Raw genomic sequence first — 21,622 nt, 5'->3', positions numbered from 1 at the left:
ATTCTTTTAGTTCTAGATGTAAATATTATATTATCAATTTTATAAAGTCTATTTAGCTGCCGCCGACCATTGCATCGCTAAGATGCTATTGTACACACCTACACATCAATACTTAAATGGCCAATGTATCTTAGAAAAGACTCCCTATGAGCTTCAATTCGGACACACTCTGCCAAAAGGTGTTGGGCATCTTCAAGAACTCCACATAAATACGTCATAGGTCATAGTTAGGTGAGTTGATTGTTTTCATGAGATAGGCGAAACGATTTAGCGTAATGTGTCCCGACCGAAGTTTGTGAGCAAGGACCACTTCAGAAGCTATCTTATTTAAACAAAAAAACATAGCTACTTACAATGAAACTATAAAGTCCTGAAATTAAATGAGGGCACTGCTATCTTTCATGTAGCAACCCTATATAGCGAAACATAACTGACTTTGATACTTGAAATTTTGCCTGTTAACTTCCTACCTATTTATGTATTTTAAAAACAACTTACCATCCACAAAAAAGCTCTTTTACAAGCTAGAAGGTGAATATAAAGGATAATAGTGAAACCAATAAATATTTATTTAGATAACGTTATTACAACTGTATAAAAAAACTGGATCTGTTGACGAAGGGCACACATAGTAAAGACATCAATTTCTCTTTTTGGATGGCCAGTTTTGTTTCTTCCAGGAGTTAGAAATATTCCATATTTTGCCCTCTTTGGCACGCTGGTCCGATATAACTATAAAATAAAATAAAAAAATCTTTTTGAGTTACACAATGCCCCCCAAATTCACACAATGTGAATTTAGTAAGTAAACAAAAAATATATCTTCAAGTATCAAAATGTTAAGGTTTGACTCAACTGAAACCAGATGAAACCTACAATCAGTGGTATGTAAACAATGTTCGACTTGGGCTCTAAACCTAGGTTTATCGATAAATGAAGCGTTGGTACTAATATAAAATGAGTTATTACAATTTGTTCAATGCTACATACCCGTCATAGACGCTGTACGAGCGTAAACATCCTCCAAATTCGACAAAATGTGTCCAGCTTGATGTTCCGCTAAACATTGTATTAAAACTCGATAAATAACTTCACTAGCTTGAGCTACGAATATTTTTCTTCATCTTCCTAATTGCAACCAAGCGTAAATTGTTGCTTTTATCTAGATTATCCTTATAATTAATAAGAAAATTCAAAAACCAGCCAACCGCCTATTGACATAAACAATTGTTATGACTTTTATGTTTCTTTTCTAATGGTGCCAGGCTCCTGAAAATTTTAGTTCCTCAAACATTAATTTCAGGACTTTATAGTTTCACTGTACCTATTACTACCGGCTACTGGTATCCTAAAATACCTAGTAAGAAAAAATATCTGGGTGTTCTCTCAAAGTTTGATATTTCAAAAAGATTTACGATTTTAGTGTGTGTCTCAAGCAATTTCGCTGTTGTAGCGATTAATCGCTAGCGAGAAATACCGTAGTACGGTCTCAGCTTTACATGAATCAAACTCTACCCTTGTCATTGTAAACTGTAAAAACAAACGGAACTAAAAAGGTCCACGTTTATCTTACGAATCTAATACATAAGTAATAATTATTTTATACGTTTAAATTGGTTTAAACTATTCTACAACGGCATTTTGTTACTTACCTAGTATACTCCCCTCTAATGTACTAGTGAGTGGATATTTATTCTGAGCTTTAGATACGACCAAATCTGACAGTGTAGAGCAACCCAGCCGCCGATACTGTGTAGGGAGGGCTCTCTACCACAGACAAAGCTATCTTCATTTGACAGCACAGCTTGACAGACTTGGCATGTGTTAACTATTCTGTGAACGTTGAATTTCTCACTCGTTCATTCGCTGCGCCCCGTGTTGGTCGCTGCAGTTGTCTCTAGTTCCCGAAACTGTTTGATAACGCGTCGTCGAGTTTGGTGATAAAGTAATTTCTCAAATTCTTGAATCGAACTGGTACATACAATGAACTGAGACTCTCTACCATCATCTCGCCATGTGTAATTCGTGCCGATAGCTCAAAATGTGAGGACTTACAATAACATTTTCGTTCGGTTACTCAGGGGTTACAAATTTCACTCAGGCGGTGTAAACTGCTTGTTGAAGTTCTCGGTGATTGCGAAGTTTGTGTCAACTAACTATGCAACAATGTGGGTTTTGTTCAATGCTATCTGGGCTGGTGAGCCGAGCCATGTGTGTCGGCAGCAGACGCGGCAGCAGCGACTCTTACTACCGTGAGCTGGGCGAGCAGGACACACTGGTAATCATTTTCATTATCACTACATAAACATAGCATTTCTCTCTGTTAGTCAAGCACTTTTCATGGGCTTTCCAGTGTTGGCTGAGCAAACAACAATTCACAAGTATTATCGATAGGCTGGGGCGAAAATTGTTGTTATTTTCCCAAGTTACAGCTCCTTTTTATTCTTTTTGAATAACTTTCTTATGTTTTTAGATATAGCTAGTAGTTCTTTTGTTTGTTTAGGTAATTTTATTAGTATACAGCCTGATGTAGAGATGATGAGATTAGGTTAGTGAAGTTGTTTGACCTACCTACCTATATATATCTGCCTCTACATAGGTAGATTTAAGGTCAATCTGTAGCTTGTATTATACTACTTTGCTTTTAGGTTATCTCTACTTTTAATAGTTACGATTTTTTTGTCCTTAATGTAGATACTAATTCATTTTTGCCTCATTAATATAATTTTTCATGAAAATTATAAAATTGTACAGTTTGTCTTTTTTAAATTCAGTAACATATTATATATTTATTATTTACAATTATTGTAATAAATCACAACAAACAAAGTATGGATGGGTATTTAAGAGTATGTAAATATCAAAACAAATAGTCCAGCTAATTATTAGAAATATATAACCCGTTCAAAATATTTATATTGTACAGCTTCAATGTATGGTTATGCAAATGGAAAATTTTATGTCAATAGAATATTATACATATTTTTCATAAATGCAAATTATGGCAATCATGTTGAAACTGTATTTAAGATGTATCACTGTAATAATTACAGCTTGTAATAATACATATATTATCATATCATACATTGATTTTGTCAGAGTGATTACCTGGACAATGACTTATCCTAAAATGCAAAGAGTACTTTTATTAAATATGTCTATGTGAGAACCGGTGCAATTATGGACTAAATTAACACATACTGTGAGTATTTCTCACATTTGTAAAATTAAATAACTAAATAAATGTTATTAAAAAAAAGTTTAAAATAATGATATTATATTTACAGCACAATAGAAATATTTTTGAAATCATCAATAATCCGTATAACATGCCAGACAACAGACTACACTGTCCCCACCCGTAGGCCAGTCATAATCTATAAAATCTGCAGACAGACCAAAATTTTCAAATTTATGCGGTAGCTTAAACAGTGTCTGCTGATTTAAGATAAGGTACTCATAGAAAAATTTGCAAACCGAAGGGGCTCAATGTAATTTGCTCGGACCATAGATCACAAAATATACTCCCAAGCAATGAAAAAGTTCCAGTGATATATGGAATGGCAATGGCAGGTGGAACTTTTTCATTGCTTGATTCAAGTGTATATTATACATAGTTTAAAAGCAGTTCTTTTTATGCTTTGTGTTATGTGACCACAATAGTTTTAAAATATTTATTAGCTAAGTAGGTGCCTACTTATAATATTATATATACCAACATAAAGGTACTTACATAGGTATAATAATGTGTAATATTCAACCATAAAATAAGGATTAAATATCTACATTGCATGTTACCTACACTGAGTACTGTCAAAGTATCTTAATTTAACGGTTTTCACACCAGCAACACCACATTTAAGCTGCTATGCCCAGCTTATGTGTATTGTAAGCATAATATGCGAATAGATCGTGTCACAAAAAATCAAATCGTAATACACGCAGGTTCTAAGGGTGAGGCCAGACGAGCGTAATTTTGTGAGTTGTGAGTCGCGTATTCCGGCAGAAATATTTGCGCGGGGACGAGGAGAGCGAGTAGCTTCCCCGCCCCCTTCGTCCCCGCGCATCAGAATACGCGTCTCACAACTCACAAAATTACGCTCGTCTGGCCTCACCCTAAGACTAAGTAAGTAGGACCACGCGGACACTACACTGCACCGCAACGCAACACGCACGATATATCGCTATATTAATAACGCGATATAGATACCAAGCGCGACAGCGATATCACTTAGATCAGGAACCGAGCCAGGATCAAGGGGTCAATCTCTCAATCCACGAACGAACGAAAGAGAATTCTCACTCAATAGGCACGCTTAATACAACGAGATGCCGTGGCTAGCGCCTCAGATTTGCTTTTCCGAAGTTTCGGGGCGCTGAGCTAACTACGGCTCTATCTTGCCGATTGCGTGAAAATTCTCGTTCGTTCCTCGATTTAGAGTGACCCCCCTGAACCGATCTACGTAAGAAAATCTAAGCTATTTTTTTAACTTAAGTAAGCTAAGTTAAAGTACCCGTGTGAAAGTTGTGGGAAATTGCTATAATCTGATTTTATTGACTACGCGCCGATCGGTTATCCATATAATGGGTAATGAACACTGTAATTATGAAAGTAACACCTTAATTTGTTTTAATTAAAATTTACAACACATGAAAATTATAGTATCAAACTTGTACGAGTATGATACTAAAAATGTCACTTATCTATTAATTCAAAAATAAAAAAAGATTACGTTATTGTAGGTAATTTTAAAAATAGAATCAAAAACAAACTTTTTTACGAAACATTTACTATAGTTACAATTTTACTACAAATTAAGTACTTATATTTTTTTCATCATCATCACGACCCATTTCGTCCCCACTGCTGGGGCACGGGTCTCCTTCCAATGAAGGGTTTAGGCCTATTCCACCACGCTGGCCAAGTGCGGGTTGGTGGACCCCAACACAAGCAAGCTTGTACTGAGAGAGTTGTCGGGTAAGTGGGCAACCCGACTGTCAGATGTTTTCAAGCCGCCCGAAGGCCTCCGACTAGGCTTAACGACTGCTGCCGAAGCAGCAACCGGGACCCACGGCTTAACGTGCCGTCCGAAGCACGGAAGCGTCCAGAAAAGCACCACTTGAAATTGGTCACCCATCCAATGGCTGACCGTGTCCGTTGTTGCTTAACCTCAGCGATCAGTTACGATCACTGAGGCCCGCTCGACTACGGACGCTTATATTTTTTAAATTAAATAATACTTATTCCGATTCGTTTTTGTTTCAGAAAATCGATGACAAGTCTTCGCTGTCCCTGGAGGAGTCTGAAGAACCCGGAAGTAAGTATTTTATTTTTATTTTCTGGTGACTGGTTTCATCATTTTCAAATGTTCACAGACACAGTCACACAGTTACAAAATACACGACAGAAAAAAATACCTATAAAATGTATTTTACAATTGATTCCATGGATTTTTATCGAATTGAGGCAAAGATTTATTCACTTAAACACAATTGCAAAAAACAAAATAATTGGCAGACCAGCCCTGGTAAATCCAGATGGCGGGATGTCTTGCACGCCATTTGTAGGAACTGGAGTGAGGAGGCTCATGACAATGACACGTCCAGGGGACTTAGAGTCCTTACCCAACACACTCACCACTCACACAACAAAGGAATAAAAAAATATAAAACCTTGAGTCATATTTTACGACAGTCAAGAAAGTTTCTTAAAACACATAAGAACTAATAGTATTATATAAAACATACAATAAATATCTGATAACGGTTAACCATAAGTAGCCCAAAACCTACCAACTCATGCGTAACACTCTTACCCGTCGGCAGGTTGATAAAATACTATTGTACTAGAATTACTGACGAATTGCTCGTAATCGACACCTCATTATGTTTTGGACAAATGATATCTCATTTATTCAGTTCATACAACAGCTACCATGGTTTACGAGATACGAATGAATGAATATTCGCAGTGGCTGACTACAAATGAATAGTTTTAATATGTACCTAGTGATGTAACTATTTCATTTTGAGAAGACGTCTTTGTTTACTCAGATTAGAATTAGGTGCAAAGGTGCGTTCACCCTTTTTATTGAGGAACTTATGATTTAATCAAGATGTTTGATAATTTGGGTTTTTCTTTATTGTCGATAAAATTATGAAAAACCATGTTCAAAATGTGTCGATCAACCCAGGTTTTGATGTTTTTTTTCGAAACTCACGTTCGTTCCTGCTGTAGAAGCGAACACTCTCGTGATGGAAGGGTACTTGACGAAAAAATGCTTTGCCATGAATCCATACGGGCAAGCTGCCGTACGAAGCTCGTACCAGTACTTCATACTTTATTTTACGGTCGAATACGGTATTTTACTCAAAGGCATAAAGAGCAAAGTGCAGTATTTCACAAACAAATTTTTAAATGTATATGTTTGATTTTGCCTAAACGGTTTTACTTTGAATGGTTTTTACTGAAATTTCCACTATTGGTGTAGAGTTGGAAAGAAAAATAAGCATTCACATTTAAATTTAAAAAAAGTAGGTATGTTATATATAGCATTATACAATTTAGTGCCGCAAGCTTCTCTTAACTTTTTATGCTTCCGCAAAAAGTAACGGGACAAAATATTAGAAATAAATCATATTATATTCTATTATCTGTGGAAGTGTTAGTATCTGCACCTGGCTCTTTCGAATGGAACCTTTGTGCATATCCCCTTAAGGCCTAAACTGGCTTCCTAAGTTTGGACAATTTCCCAACACGCTTGTCCGTGGGTTCACACTTGGCACAAAAGCATTACTTACACATTACACTGATTCTACATATACTTAATGTAAAAATGACTATACTCGGCGATGTAAGTTTTCGTACTTCTGTGGCTGTCTGTTTGTCCGGCTGCGCGTAGGTAGGTACTTGACCCAATTTATCTGAAGCTTTAGGACGTTTCCGGTATGAAATGTCTAAAAATAAATCTCGTTTTTTAGGGTTCCGTAGCCAAAATGGCAAAAACGGAACCCTTATAGTTTCGTCATGTCCGTCTGTCCGTCTGTCCGTCTGTCCGTCTGTCACAGCCGATTTACTCGGAAACTATAAGTACTACAGTGATGAAATTTGATGGGAATATGTGTTGTATGAACCGCTACAAAAATATGACACTAAATAGTAAAAAAAAGAATTGGGGGTGGGGCCCCCCATACATGTAACTGAGGGATGAAATTTATTTTTTCGATGTACATACCCGTGTGGGGTATCAATGGAAAGGTCTTTTAAAATGATATAAAGTTTTCTAAAAAACATTTTTCTTAAAGTGAACGGTTTTTGAGATATCAGCTCTCAAAGTCGTAAAAAGTATAAAATTCTAAAAAAAATAGAGGTGATGCATGCTAATTAACTCTTTCAACGATTTTTGGTTTGATCAAAGTATCTCTTATAGTTTTTGAGATAGGTTGATTTAACTGTAATTTTGCTGCTACGGAACCCTTTGTGCGCGAGCCCGACTCGCACTTGGCCGGTTTTTTTACCATATAGAAAGGTACGTGTAGGTGCACAGTGTGTGTAACTTGGGAGAAGAAAAATGGACTAGGGAGCTGCATGCATCCTGCTATTTTAGACTCCTAGAGGTTCTGTGCCTTAACAAAATTAACTCATAATGATTTGGATTTTTACGAAGAAGCTATTAACGAATAAAATGATGATGATGATGATGATGATAGTGCTGTCCGATCGTCGAGAAGACGCTCGCATGTGGCTTGTGTAACGAAAAATATAAAACTCTTAACGCCTTATAAGGGAAGTATATTATCCGTTGACATAGAACTATGAAATACCGATTACTAATTGAAACTTTTCTTTATTGTAAAAGAAACAATACATGCACTGCAACTAAAATGTCCTGACAAAGACTTTTTATCATTTTCAGTTATTTACTTACATTCACATACCTAATTTTTTAAAATAATATACTGAAGCTTAAACATCCTCAAATAAAATGGATTGATTAAATACGGTCTTCAAGAATTAGTAAGGATTTACTTCCGTTTACAGGACTTTATGTACTTGAGCTAGGTATGAATAATCAAATGACATTTATTTCAGCATGAAACGAACGTGCGAACCAAAACATACATATACATATAAATACCTTCACTCCGTAAAAAGATGACCAACAAACAAACTTTCGCATTTATAATATTCAAGTATAGATTCCGCCCTGAAATTAGAATGCGGAATCACGCCTTCTCACTTTATTGGTTTAGCCAATAACTGAGAAAAATATAGCAAGTTATAAAATATGACTAGGTTTACAAACCCTGGTTTTGTGCATTCTTTTGCAAGCTTTAAATATATTTTTGTAGAATTCGTGATCCATATAATAATTTTGATCTTAAGAAAATAATTTGGTTCAGGTTACTTTCAGCTGAACTATTATTATGGCTAAATAAACGCTTTTTATAGTTGTTTCGTACTTAGTTAAGTAAAAAATGACAGTCATGTTTTATCGAAATAGATATAGCCCAAAATATATTCCTTAAACGTAAACGTCACAATTTTGTGACAGCAAAAGTGTCCGCCCTTAATTAGTATTAGTGGTAATATTTTATGCGAAATAGTGATCTTATCACAAAGCAACTTAGTATTAAATTAATATTTATTTGTGGAATACCTGCAAGTAAGTCGCAATTATATGAACGGTAAAGAGGTTAAACGCTCCGCAGTAATTATTTATAATTGTCCTGACAGACATTCCGGCTTTAAATACTCCGTGTTTAATAACTAATATTGTTCCATCCATGTGTGTCGTCTTTAAAAGTGCTCCTTTCCCGAGGATCCGACTATCAGTGTATTATATTCTTCTTCTAATTGTATTACCACAAAAAAGTTTAAACGAGGAGTTTGACACGGTGTTTGAGTGCTAAAAATCTGTCTTACTTTTGTTTACTGTTAGCGCAATGTTTTATTTTATTTCAATTAAATAGAAAATCGTCCTTTATGTACTTTTTTTTAATCTCATTTACTAATAGAGGCTTTATTCTCATATGAGAATATGTCAGCCTCATCATAACCTAAATTTAAATATCAACACTAGTAGGTATTAGGTAAATTATTCCTTAGGTCTAGATATATATTATTCAAAAAAGGATGCAGCATGTGTTAAATCGAGGCCCGGAAATAAAATCAGAATTTAAAAATTCATTTTCTATAGAAACTTTGTTGGCCACGTGACTTTTACGTGAAATATAATTATACCTTTTATAATTATATACGAATTCCATATAAATGTATATTTTCCCAGAAAAAAGAAATAGTTAAATACTAAACTAATATAGTGAGTCGCCTGAGAACGACCACCCTGCCTCCTTTATTGAAGTCGCAAAAATATGCACCATCCGCCCATATTTTTTAAATTACATTTCGTAGGAGACATTCCCTCCTTAAACAAAACGTAAGGTATGTAATTCAGACAAAGTCAGCCATGCAATTTGCAATAAACAGATTTCTCTGGATATTGCAGTTTTCTTTAAGAAACTGAGTTACTTATACAAAAGCTAAAGTATGACAATACTTTATCCTAACCACAGCTAAAATAAGTAAAATATCTGTGACAAAAATTTAATTTTACGGAGTCCGGGAACGAATAACTATTTCATTTCCCTGTTTGTCTTTAAAGTCGGAATATCCGTGGTTATGTAGCATGGAACATTATTTTAACCCTGCATTTTTTCTAAATCATTAAGCATCGCCTTCAAGAAATAAAAGTTTAGAGAGCTGTCCGCCTCAGCTGTGTGACGCGTATTTTCCTAATATTTTAACAGTTCTGGGTGAAACAAAACAACAGCGAAAACGCAGTAAAAAGCGATACTTCGAAAATGTGTTTTAGGCATCTTATTTTTTTATTTCTTTACATAGTCTACAGTATCTACTCTTGTCAAAGACCTCTGAGTCCCGCGACTCCCGCGGAACCCACACATCCCAGTTATTTATTTAATATTACCCTAAACATGGAACCTAATGTATTATAATCTATGGGACCTGGAATAGTATTTTCCAATAAAATTTCAGTAGTACTTTAAAGAGTCAATAAAGTCAAGGCATGAAAAATCTAGTCACTAAAATTACATTTGAAATTGGTGTAAAGTTCGTGACACCAGAAACTGTCACCGTATTCCGTCCATCAAGTGTAATTTTCTCGTTTGCATTATAAAGTAGGCGACCTAACGTCGCTATGGTCGTCAACTATAGTTCAATTAGGGCAGCGAAACATATTTCAGGCAGTTGGAGTGTTGCAACCCAATTGCATTTCTCGAAAGTCATATGGTAACATGTCGCAGACAGGGACACGCCATATAGATACGTGCATGTATAGCTCGCTTTTAACACGCCTTCCATTTTCATTTTAACACTCCAAATCTGTATTTCTGCAGCGTTGACAATGTCTATCAGAATGTCTGGCGTATGGTGCAGACCGTAGTGGGTAGAGCGAACCTCTGGTGTATGAAAGATATTTTTGTTTGTGTTGAGTTATTTGAGTTGTCACAATAAGTTTTACGCTTTTTGGTATTTTTAAAATAAAGTAATATTAAAACAAAATATATGTTACATGAAATTTTGTGATTGCTTGTCAATTGACAAATAATAATCAATTGCACTTAATTATTATAAAGAGGTTATGTTGGTTAATGATTTAATTATACCACTATTTCATATGTTTGGTGTAAGTAATTGCTACAAAATCCTAATTATTATGAATGTTTGACACCGTACGTACGTTATAAGAAGCTATCCGATAAAACACGACTTTAAAATCTCACAACAAGACAAGACAAGATTTTTACGCAGGCAATTGCATACAAACACATATTATGTCATGGTATGTTATATTTCCGCGTCAATAATATCACGCTACAAAAAAATGTCTCCCTCTTGCAACGAGGTTGTAGCCATTTCTGAAAACACCAAGTTTAAATTTAACACTGTCAAAACGTAAAATTCATCTTTTATTTGCTGCGGACGAATTTTAGTTACTAATGAAATTTCCGATTCAGTCTTTTTTACCCGACTGCCGAAGGAGGAGGGAATGTTTTTATCGATGACGATTTGTCTGTTAAAGTTGATGTTACAGTATGAAACGTTTTTGTGGTTATCGGAAAGTAAGAAAAAGTATAAGTTTCACTACTGTTCATTGTACATAATATATGTAAGCATGATTCCAGCGCTTTGTTTTTCTTATCCTGAAATCAAATTCCATTTAATAAAGCATACTGAATTTGCATAAATAAATGCACTTATGATGCGTAACAAAGGAAAGTAAACACATCCTACTTTATTTTTATATTATGTTAATAATGTATTTTATTATTCAAATATAAATAGAGCCTAGAATTAGACCTGAAGCACTGGTGAGTATTTATTAGCTCTTAATAAATGTATGGCTGTGGCTCAATTATATAGTTAAGGTACCTACTTACAATATTGCACATCGCTAATAACTTGATAACATCATTCTTGTCTAATTTTAATCTGCCGTTGATAGGATGGATACAAACTAGGCCACGGTGATAAAACTTGGTAAACTGTTTTGCGGACATAAAAAATACATTGTTTACATTTTGTCATACACCACGCCTCCGCCAAAACATGAAGGTAGCCCACGGAAAAGTCATTGCTTCTAACCAAGTTGATGGGTTCTATGACCAGGAAAGAAAAACAACAACGTTTTATTAATCTGTATGTACAGTGTCCAGAAAAAATACAAATTCGACCTTGAACTCATTTCTAAACAGCTGTGTAGGTCCAATGAAAAAAAAAACAGCAGCAGGTCCATAATGTTTGTTGAACTCGTACATAAATCCATGTTTGATTGAAATGTTACTTGTGGTGTATATTTATGTTAAACCAAGTACAAATGTATAATGTTGTACCCTATTACCCTAGTTGTGGTATTACTCATGAAACTTGGATGGAGTTGGTCCATAGTTCATAATATTGAGATGCTTCGCATCCCATTTATTTAATCTAGTTGCGTCAATATGGGAACTTTAACTGCACGAGTACCTGCCAGTTGTGTAACGCAGAGTTGCAGTTTACCGAGTCTGATGATTTATTTACAAACGCTGATCGAAAACCGACTTTACTAGTAAAGAACCAGTTAGTTTATTTGCACACTAAGCGACTTTTCACTCCCAAGAAAAGGCCGCCACCGCCGCCGCCGCCGTCGTGGCGTTGGTCAGAGTGCACAGCTGCACAGCCAACCTCTTAAATTAAACCCAGAGAGACTTTTCGTTGCGCCCCTTAGAGATTTTTGTCAAAGAATCCAATAGGTGCTAATATAACTCATTATAATTGCGATAGAATAGAATAGGGCTTGTGTATTAAAATAAGTACTTAGGTAGAAACCTATACCGTTAAATATTAAATGTAACATCACACACAACTTCTCTTGTGTTTTTCCCTTCCGCAGGAAACTTTAGACGAATATAATATATATTATGCATGTACAATTTGCACCGAAGCATCTTTCTGGTTCGGTACTTACAAGTATTGATATTTTCTCTGTTTACCAATGTATGGATAAAAATTTAGTGAAAAAACATTTAGTCACTGTCTTAACCGTAATTTTAGTGCGACCGTCGATGATTTTTGTTACACCAACAGATTTTATCCAGACATTCATCATCATCACGACCCCTCACGTCCCCACTGCTGAAGCACCGGTTTGCTTCCAATGAAGGAAGGGTTTTAGGCCTAGTCCACCACGCTGGCCTAGTGCGGGTTGGTGGATCCCAACACAAGCAAGCTTCCGTTAGATGTTTTTAAGCTGCCCGAAGGCCTCTGACTAGGCTTAATGACCACTGTCGGTGACAAACACCAGGCTTTGCAGTTATTTAATACAATTTTATTGCCAACGTATGTTTGATTGCCGGTGTGCTATCTGAAAAATAATACATCATTAATTGATGGCTGCTTTTATAAGAAGTTGAAGCCCAAAACTGAGTTGTATTGTGCCTATATCAGAGAGCCATTTTTAGTAATGGTTTAAAAAATATATATGAACCAGAAGCATTGTAAATATGAAGATCCAAACAATAATAAAAAAAAACATATTCCACTGTTTCACGTAAAACCTTTCGAAGCTCGTAGTCAAAGCTAGTTGAACATACAATTTTTATTTACTTTCATATTGGTTTTCAAACATCGTCCGCACAACATACTATCCTTTGTGTTTCTTCTGTATACTCACATATACTGTCCGATATACAAAATGTCACAGATCAAAGTTACAAGGGTATTAGGATAGTCACAAATTAGAGTGGATGGTCGAAATAATCCCTGCGCATACGAGAGAGAGTGCAATTTCATTATTGAATACGCCCATCCATGGTTTTGAATTTAACCGAATGGAGCGAAACTGTGGTGCACTTAGGCTTAGCATAAAACCGTTCGAGTAGAGATTGAAATCAGAATGTTATGAATGTTTCTTGTTTTGATATTGTTGTTTTAAATTACTAAAAGCTTTTCTCTACATCTCGGGTTCCAATGAGAGGACGTTATCCTACGTACGTTACGTATGAGTACGTTACTCTATCAATACTCTATTTTAGGCTTATATCCATTATTTTTAATAACTTTAAGTCTGAAATAAGTTTTATTATTTCGGAATTAATTAGTTTTTATATTCAATGGAAAACAATACACGGTATTTACACAACAAATACTAGGTAATACCACATAAGTTGTCGTGTTAAATGATACAATCAAACATTGTAATATAATGTGTGGTTCAAATATGCAATACACATTTTGATTTAGTTGAAAACCACATTATTAATTTCGAATGGCAAGATTATTGTTAAATAGATTTGCGAAACAGGTGGTTCATTTCCACAACGCAAAATGTAAATTGAAATTGTTATAGATATTGTAAATGATAATTATAATTTTACTTATAATGTAATTTTACTGACAAATCAATTCTAACTGACATCCTCACTATAGGTAAATGAGTTACGCGTTTAAGTTAGTCTACAAAAAAAAGTTATTTGAAAAGCTATTGCTGAACAAAGACGGAAATTCAGACAAAAGACAACAACAAGAGAAGCCATATTGTGATTGCAGTCGCGTCGCAATATCTTACTACAGTCCCCAGCCGCGTCGAGTCGATGCCAAATTCGTACGCTGTGTTTACCGAAAGCCGACATTAAGTATTACCGAAGTGATCGCTTTTAGTGATAAGGCCGCCCTTATTGTATTATAGATTTTAAGTCTTAATTGTTATTTTAAGTGTCGTATGTACAATAAAGTTATACTAATACTACTACTACCATGTGCTGTGTGTCTTTAGATTAGGTATAATAGGCACAGGTACTTTTGGTTCCTAAAATGATTTTTCCCATTTTAATGAGGAGGAAGGACCATATAAACTTGCTTTCTATTCTTTTCTCTATGGTGGTGTAAGTACATGCACCTATATCTCTGGAATGGAACCTTTGTGCCTATCCCGTAGGTCTAAACAGCCTTCCTAAGCTTGGACCATTTCCTACCATTTCAGAAACTTGCTATAAAAGCAACGGGTGAGGTGACGGTCTTCGCCTCTTTGTTCTAACAACTTGTGACACTTTGGATCGTAATTGAAGAGACAACTGCAGAGGGGTCTGTAATTCAGTACCTGGTCCCTCATGATTGTGACCGTCACTTCTGTTTACTGGCCTTCCCTCAAAATTCGGTCTGCAAGACTTGGCATATCAAAGGTAGACTGCTTCCTTCTCAAATGGAAAGATTTTACGACATTTACTAGAATGTATACAAACGTAGAGTAGTAGATTCTTAGCGAATTTCCGAATCAGAAGAGTTACTCTATACCTACTGACGAAAAACGAACGAACGAGAGCTGTCGTACAATCGGCACATTAATACAACGAGATAGAGTCGTAGCGCTTCAAAACTTAAATTTGTTTTTCGTAATTTAGAGTCTATCCCCCCTGGTAGAACAAAAGTTCTTAAGAATGACCCCTTGAATCACCTTCAACCCTTTCGCCACAATTCAACATACAATTTTATTTACAATACAATAATAATATGAATACCTGGATTTATTGCAGTCAAGGCTACACATGAGTGAATATGTTTCATCAATGGCCATAGCACCATACAAAATTGGCCATTCTCCTTTACCGTTAAAAAAATCTATAAGTAAATAAGCTTGTTACTAGCCCAACCCTTCATGGCCGCTTTTTAGGGTTTCGTACATCAACTCGATTGTCTGTCCGTCCGATATCGAGCTGAAATTTTAACCTTATATCTAACTTACTTACTTACTCCGCTGGCTCAGCGACCCGAAGTGGAACTTGGCCTCAGACACAAGAAGTCGCCACTGGTCTCTATCCTGCGCAGTCGCTCTCCAGTCGCTTGCCTGTAGTTGGCGCAGGTCCTTGCCGACTTCATCGCTCCAGCGATATTTGGGACGGCCAACTGGTCTACGACCGCTTGGTACTGAAAGGTAGGCCCTCTTGGCAGCGCGATCCTCCCCCATCCTTTGCAGATGACCAAGCCAACAGAGTCGCTGGGATTTAATTTGACCAATGATGTTTGGCTCGGAAATCAGGTCTTCGATTTCCTGGTTATTCCGTACTCTCCAGCTACCATCTTCCCTCCTAGTTGGTCCGAGCATTTTCCTCATCACCTTTCTTTCCGCAACCAGAAGTTTATTCTCTTCCTTGAGAGTGAGTGTCCAAGCCTCAGAGCCATACATCAAGATCGGCTGGATTACGGTTTTATAAATTCGGATCTTGGTTTTCCTGCTGAGAAGCTTTGACACTAGCACTTTATGAAGAGCAGCGCTGCATCGGAGGGCGTTTTGCACTCGGATGTCGATCTCCTGCTCCCTTGTGTTTGTGTCAGTGATCGTACAACCCAAGTATTTGAATTTGGACACTCCCTTATAGTCTGTCTCTCCCACTTGCAGGTTTTTTCGTACCTCATGGTTGCCTCGGTGTCGTGTCATGTGGAGGTATTCGGTCTTTTCTGTGCTGATTCTGAGCCCGACCCTGTGAGCTTCCTCTTCCAGTATTTTGGCAGCTTCTTGGACCTCGCGTTCACTCTCCCCCAACAGAGCTAAGTCGTCGGCGTATCTGATCACCTTGTGCTGTCCATTCAGTTATACTCCGCCATCATGTGTTAACACTTTTTGGATGACATACTCCTCCAACACCAGATTGAACAGCGCGGATGACAGGGCGTCTCCTTGCTTGAGCCCGGTTACCACGGAAAAAGCGTCAGTCAGGTCACCGTCCACCTATACGCGCATCCTACTTATGCCCGTAGCCACTTTTATCATGGACACTAGTTTCCTCGGCATTTTAAATACTAGCAGTATTTTGAACAGTATTTCCCTGTCTACACTGTCGTATGCCTTCGTGAAGTCCACAAAAAGTGCGTGAATGTCTTGCACGTATTCCCACTTCTTCTCCATTAGCTGTTTAATCTGAAATGTTAAATTGGAATCCACACTGGTAGTCTCCCAGAGTCTCTTCTGCATACGGTTCCAATCTGCGTAGCAGTATGTAGGAGAGGATCTTATAAGCAGTCGGCAGCAATGCAATACCCCGGTAGTTTGAGCATCTTTTTCTTTATCCTAGGAAAATTTAACCTTATATCTAGGTTTATTTAAAATTCTAGTCGATATAAGTCTGCTCTGAAAAAACTTTTTCATTATGTTAACAAAAAAAAATGCAGCGGGTTAATGGGTTATGTTGCCAAAAACGCCTCAATTTGGCAAGCAGTGCGTGTATTGTCATAATACTACACAATGAGAGAAAAATATTAATAACCAAACTAACTTTTTTTATAAAAACTATGAAAAACAAAGTAGGTATAGATAATGGTACGAAACCCTTCTTGCAAGTCCGACTCGCACTTAATCAGTTTTTTTACTTACACGGCCAGTACCTAATAAAATGTGAAAATCTTCAGAATTTCGCCCAAGACAAGGCTCCGGGCGATCGAGACCGGGCGAGGGCGTATTTTGACTAAAACTGCTAATTATCGTGCTGTGAAAATAACTACTTACAAATATTTTCTGACTGTCAACGACCGTTCGGGGGAGTCCTCAGTTCTTATTCTTCTCTAGAGCTGTGATCTTGTCGGTGTAGGTCTTAGCATCGCGGCCTGTCTCAATACAGTTATCAGTAACCGTTAATCAATCAATTAATTATTTATTATTAGACAATTAATTATTGTCGTGATTAGTGATTATTTGCCGTGTTATTTGCATTTTCGCATCCTAGAGGGCTAGGGAGCCAATAGGATGGACTTTTTATCAGGTAGGTATTTTCTTTATTTACTGCAGTGGGATTTAATGCATTGAAAATGTGTACGTTCTATTACTGCACTCGTTGATGTATCGGAAACGTTGTCAAATAAAATCAAATGCGGTTTATTCTCGGTTAATTCGATTAAAAATTTTACAAGTATTTGTCTATAGTCATAATATTACTCTACCACCATTTCACAAAGGCTAAGCTCTAAGCTAAGCTTTTTCGTAAGATATAGTGCCTCCCCATGAGTCTCGTCTCTACGGGTTTATGTAGGCCTCATATCACACTGCCTTGTACGGTGTAGGTTAGCGACGATGTCTACAAAAAAGCTCATGATGCTAATAGAGGTTCAGAGCCGGCACCAAAGCTGGACTATCTTTAAAATATTTATTTAGCGAAAAAAATTGTATTTATACATACATACAAATATTACAGGTACACTCGTCAGTACGTATAGTTTTATGCGCGTGTCGTCTGAATTCTAACTTTCTTTCTAACTACGCTCACAATCAATGAAAAATATCCAGTAAGAAAAACATCTAATTCCTCCTAAACGGAAAGGCTATCTTAACTACACCGTCTGCAGTATTGAAGTATATTTAACAGCGCATCAGAATATCACCCACTAAAAACGAAATTTTCGATCAAATTCTTAATTAGATACACTCACGGGCAATGAAAAAGTGCCACTCACAAAATACTGACACCAAACGACCCCAATTTTTTCAAACATTTAATTTAAAATTTGAACAAAATACTACAGTTTTTATTTAATAATATCATGATGCTCTATTTAATAATGTACTTCAATGTTGCAGAAGGAGTCATTAAGCTAGACTTTTCCGTTTACAAGTAATTTTGTGCTTATGTCATTGGAACCTTTTCATTGCCCGTGAGTGTATTTAAAAATTGATTAAGTTCCTGTCTTAAATTTTAAGTAAAACTTTAACATTGTTCGTGAGTGTATTATTTCATTCCAACTAGCACTTGCGACTGCAGTGCCGCTGAGTAGGTATTACACGTATCCACGTCTTTCTATGACACGACTAGTGTACTTTAAGTCAACCTTTAATACAAGACTTGTATAAGTATCTAGATAAACTGGATGACCGTCACCTCTCTAAGTACGTAACAGAGGTGCATGGGGCATTAGGTCGGTGATACAAATTATATTTATAACTAGTCTTTTAATAGCATGCTTTATCATAACGATATACACTTATTAATTAACTTATTTTAATCGAGCTAGCATTGATTTGTGCTTAGCTACTTCATACAGTTGTCTGAGTTTGCAGGTGTGACAATTATATAAAATGTTTATACCATTTGGCATGGTGCGGTTTGTGAATTTTGGACTACCTGGTAAATATTATAATCACAGTAAATTATATTAGTGAATGTTTTATTTAAATCTGAATGAGTAAATTTTGAGTTTGCTTTCTCCGTGGAATTTTTGGGATAAAAGGTAAAACCCTTTAAACTTTTACAAAAATAATAGGTATTCAGGGATAATTTTGGATATTTTTTTAAGGATATTTAAAGTATACGTTTACTAGGTCGTGATTTTCATCATGCCTCTTTACTTGGGTAGGTATAATCTATTTACAATATTCATGAATCATTAAAAATCCGTGAATTTTTTCAGTTACTTAGATTTCCCGGACATAGGTACTAAGATCTATCTCAAGCTCAATTCTACCTCTGCATCATGTTTATTATATTTTTATTTCATTTATTTCTTCATTATACTGTATACTTACTTAAACTGTTAACACGAATCTACCAAGAAAAACTAAGTAGTTTGTTAGAAGTATTTATAAGCTTTTAATAATTGTTAATATTTTAGTAACTACTAATTATCTTACGAACATAATATATAAATACAAAGAAAATATTAAAGAAACTAGTACCGTCCGTGTGCGTTCGCCAAGTTATCATCAAAATTTGTTTAGATGCTAAACCCTTACACGAAAGGGTTACAGATATATTATACAACTAGCTGTTCCCGCGAGCTTCGCTTCGCCTTAAAAAGTTTTCCCGTGGGAATTTCGGGATAAAAATTAGCCTATGTTCTTTCTCAGGGTCTAGACCATATGTATATCAAATTTCATTCAAATCCGTCCAGTAGTTTTGGCGTGAAAGAGTAACAGACAGACAGACAGATACAGTTACTTTCGCATTTATAATATTAGTTAGGATTATACACTCACGGGAGTCACGGGCAATGAAAAGGTTCCACTGAGAAAAGCACCAAATTACTCTTAAACGGAAAAGTTTAGATTAATAACTCCTGCTGCAATATTAAAGTGCATTAAACAGACCATCATGATATTACCAAATAAAAACAATAATCTTTTGTTAAATTTTAAAATAAATCTTTGAAAAAATTGGGTTCGTTTGGTGTATGAATTTTGTGAGTGGAACTTTTTCTTTGCCCGTGAGTGTAGCAAGAAAAAAGAATGAGTACCAGCTAATTATCTGCTCACTTTTAATTGTGTGAGGTACTTCATATATTCCGCTAGTCTAAGGACAAAAGACTAAAAGGAAAATTGACAACACTGTCATCATGCCAGCCTTTGGACATTATGACGAGTGTGTGAGCAGCCAGGCATAATAACTACTAGACTCGCTTTGTGTTTACGGCAATGGTTGAAGTGGCCACAGTATTTACCAACGTTGGCCAGCATTGCGGTCGACTGGCCATTATTGAGTCGAGTGACTGGTCGACGGACGGATCCAATCCAAATATTCAACCTATCGATTATAATACGTAATTATAACAGATACACAAACTAGGCTTTGAGTCGTAGATTCTAATAGGTTTGCCGTACGTTATTACATTCCCTATTTTGATTGACTAAGCTACACTAGCTACATATAAATTTATCTAGTTCTCCCTTCCTACATTAGAGTTCCGTACATTTAAATGATAACGGAACTGTTAGGTAGGTACCTATAACTTTTTCCAACTGAGTCCTTACATTGACCAAACACCATACGGTCGCAGTAAGAACAAGATGGGCAGGTAGGTCGATACACAAAATGTGAGATGCTTGTCTGGAGCCCCAGTATCATCATATTCATGAGATCTGTTATTAAAAAAACAAACATATTTATTTTATGTTTTTTTAATTTTATTTATTTATTTAACACACATATTTAATTGTTATGTGTGTATGTGTACTTTAATAACCCCATGTAAGATTCAATCATACGAGTATCAATCAACTTCATTCATTCATTCATACAGTCATTCATAGTCGAATAGTCCTATGGTGAATTTCAGCGCCATTCCAGCGTTGTTAGAGCTTAGAGTTGCTACAAAGCAATAACCTTATCCATTTATACACACGAATTGAAAATATAAATGGTAGGCAAACATTTTCACGTAAAAGACATTAAATCTGGATTTGACATTTGAACAGATTTCAATTTGGATTTCTGTTACCAGGATTACGGAAATCGTAATATCAAACTGCAAACCATGTGGTCTGTCTGAAAATTGTAGTAATAATGGAAATGTAATGAGGTGGTTGCTCGTTTCAGACTTGGACGAAATTATGCAAGTTAATAATTATTAAATTTTAGAAGGCTGACGGTGATTATTAATAAATAATTTGTACACTCATGGAGGGCTAGCTATACCTATGTATATTGTGCATTGTAGGTATGAATAGAGAATCCTTTCATCTAAAGGATGGCTTTTTGGGTACCGAAACGAGGCGATTTCCAATCTTTGGAAGCACACCAGTTTTTAATTGAAACATAGTGCCGGTCCATCGGCACTGGCAAAATATACCGCAATCTCTAATAGCCGCGAGAACCCGTCTCCTGTTCCAATATTTACGTAATGGAACCGACAGAGGGAGAGCCAGGCTCGCTGTGTCAACTGTTAATGAACTTGAGTGAAGTCTTCATTACAGTAATGGCAATAATTAATTGTTTTTTTTATTTCGCGCAACACTCGGCGTCTCGGCCGTCCAAAGCAAAGTAAACAAAAACAACTGGACAACTGCCGCCAGCCTGATTTGAGTGCTGGTTAAATAATATAGAGTACTACATCTTCTTTGCTACGCTTTGACGGCTTTTCCGGGATACAAAGTAAAGACTAGGTTATTGGTAGGTATATGCCAAGTACGTCATATCGTAATGGTGTTGTAAATACAAGTATGCATAACTTTGCAGCGTTATACAGTTTCCTTGTGGAAATTATGGGATGAAAAGAGGAGTCGCCCATGTTAGCCTCCGGCCTCCTAAAAACCACACCCCACCGTCGTCGCTCCGATTTCGGACTCCACCGCTCACCCTTAATATA

At 36.2% G+C, this 21,622-nt stretch overlaps 1 protein-coding gene across 1 annotated transcript in view; it reads left to right on the top strand.

Annotated features, from left to right (window-relative positions):
- The first annotated feature begins 1,842 nt into the window (after positions 1 to 1,842).
- Positions 1,843 to 21,622, top strand: part of LOC105394748 (high affinity cAMP-specific 3',5'-cyclic phosphodiesterase 7A) — a 58,990-nt gene continuing 39,210 nt past the window's right edge. The window contains exons 1-2 of the mRNA XM_048632887.1: positions 1,843 to 2,278; positions 5,267 to 5,318. Coding sequence (XP_048488844.1) covers positions 2,159 to 2,278; positions 5,267 to 5,318 — 172 coding nt within the window. The 5' untranslated portion in view covers positions 1,843 to 2,158. The remainder of the gene's footprint in view (positions 2,279 to 5,266; positions 5,319 to 21,622) is intronic.

Source organism: Plutella xylostella, chromosome Z (assembly GCF_932276165.1).
Source record: "Plutella xylostella chromosome Z, ilPluXylo3.1, whole genome shotgun sequence".
NCBI lineage: Eukaryota > Metazoa > Arthropoda > Insecta > Lepidoptera > Plutellidae > Plutella > Plutella xylostella.
The sequence above is the reverse complement of the archived record's forward strand: the minus strand, read 5'-3'. Positions and strand labels throughout refer to the sequence as shown.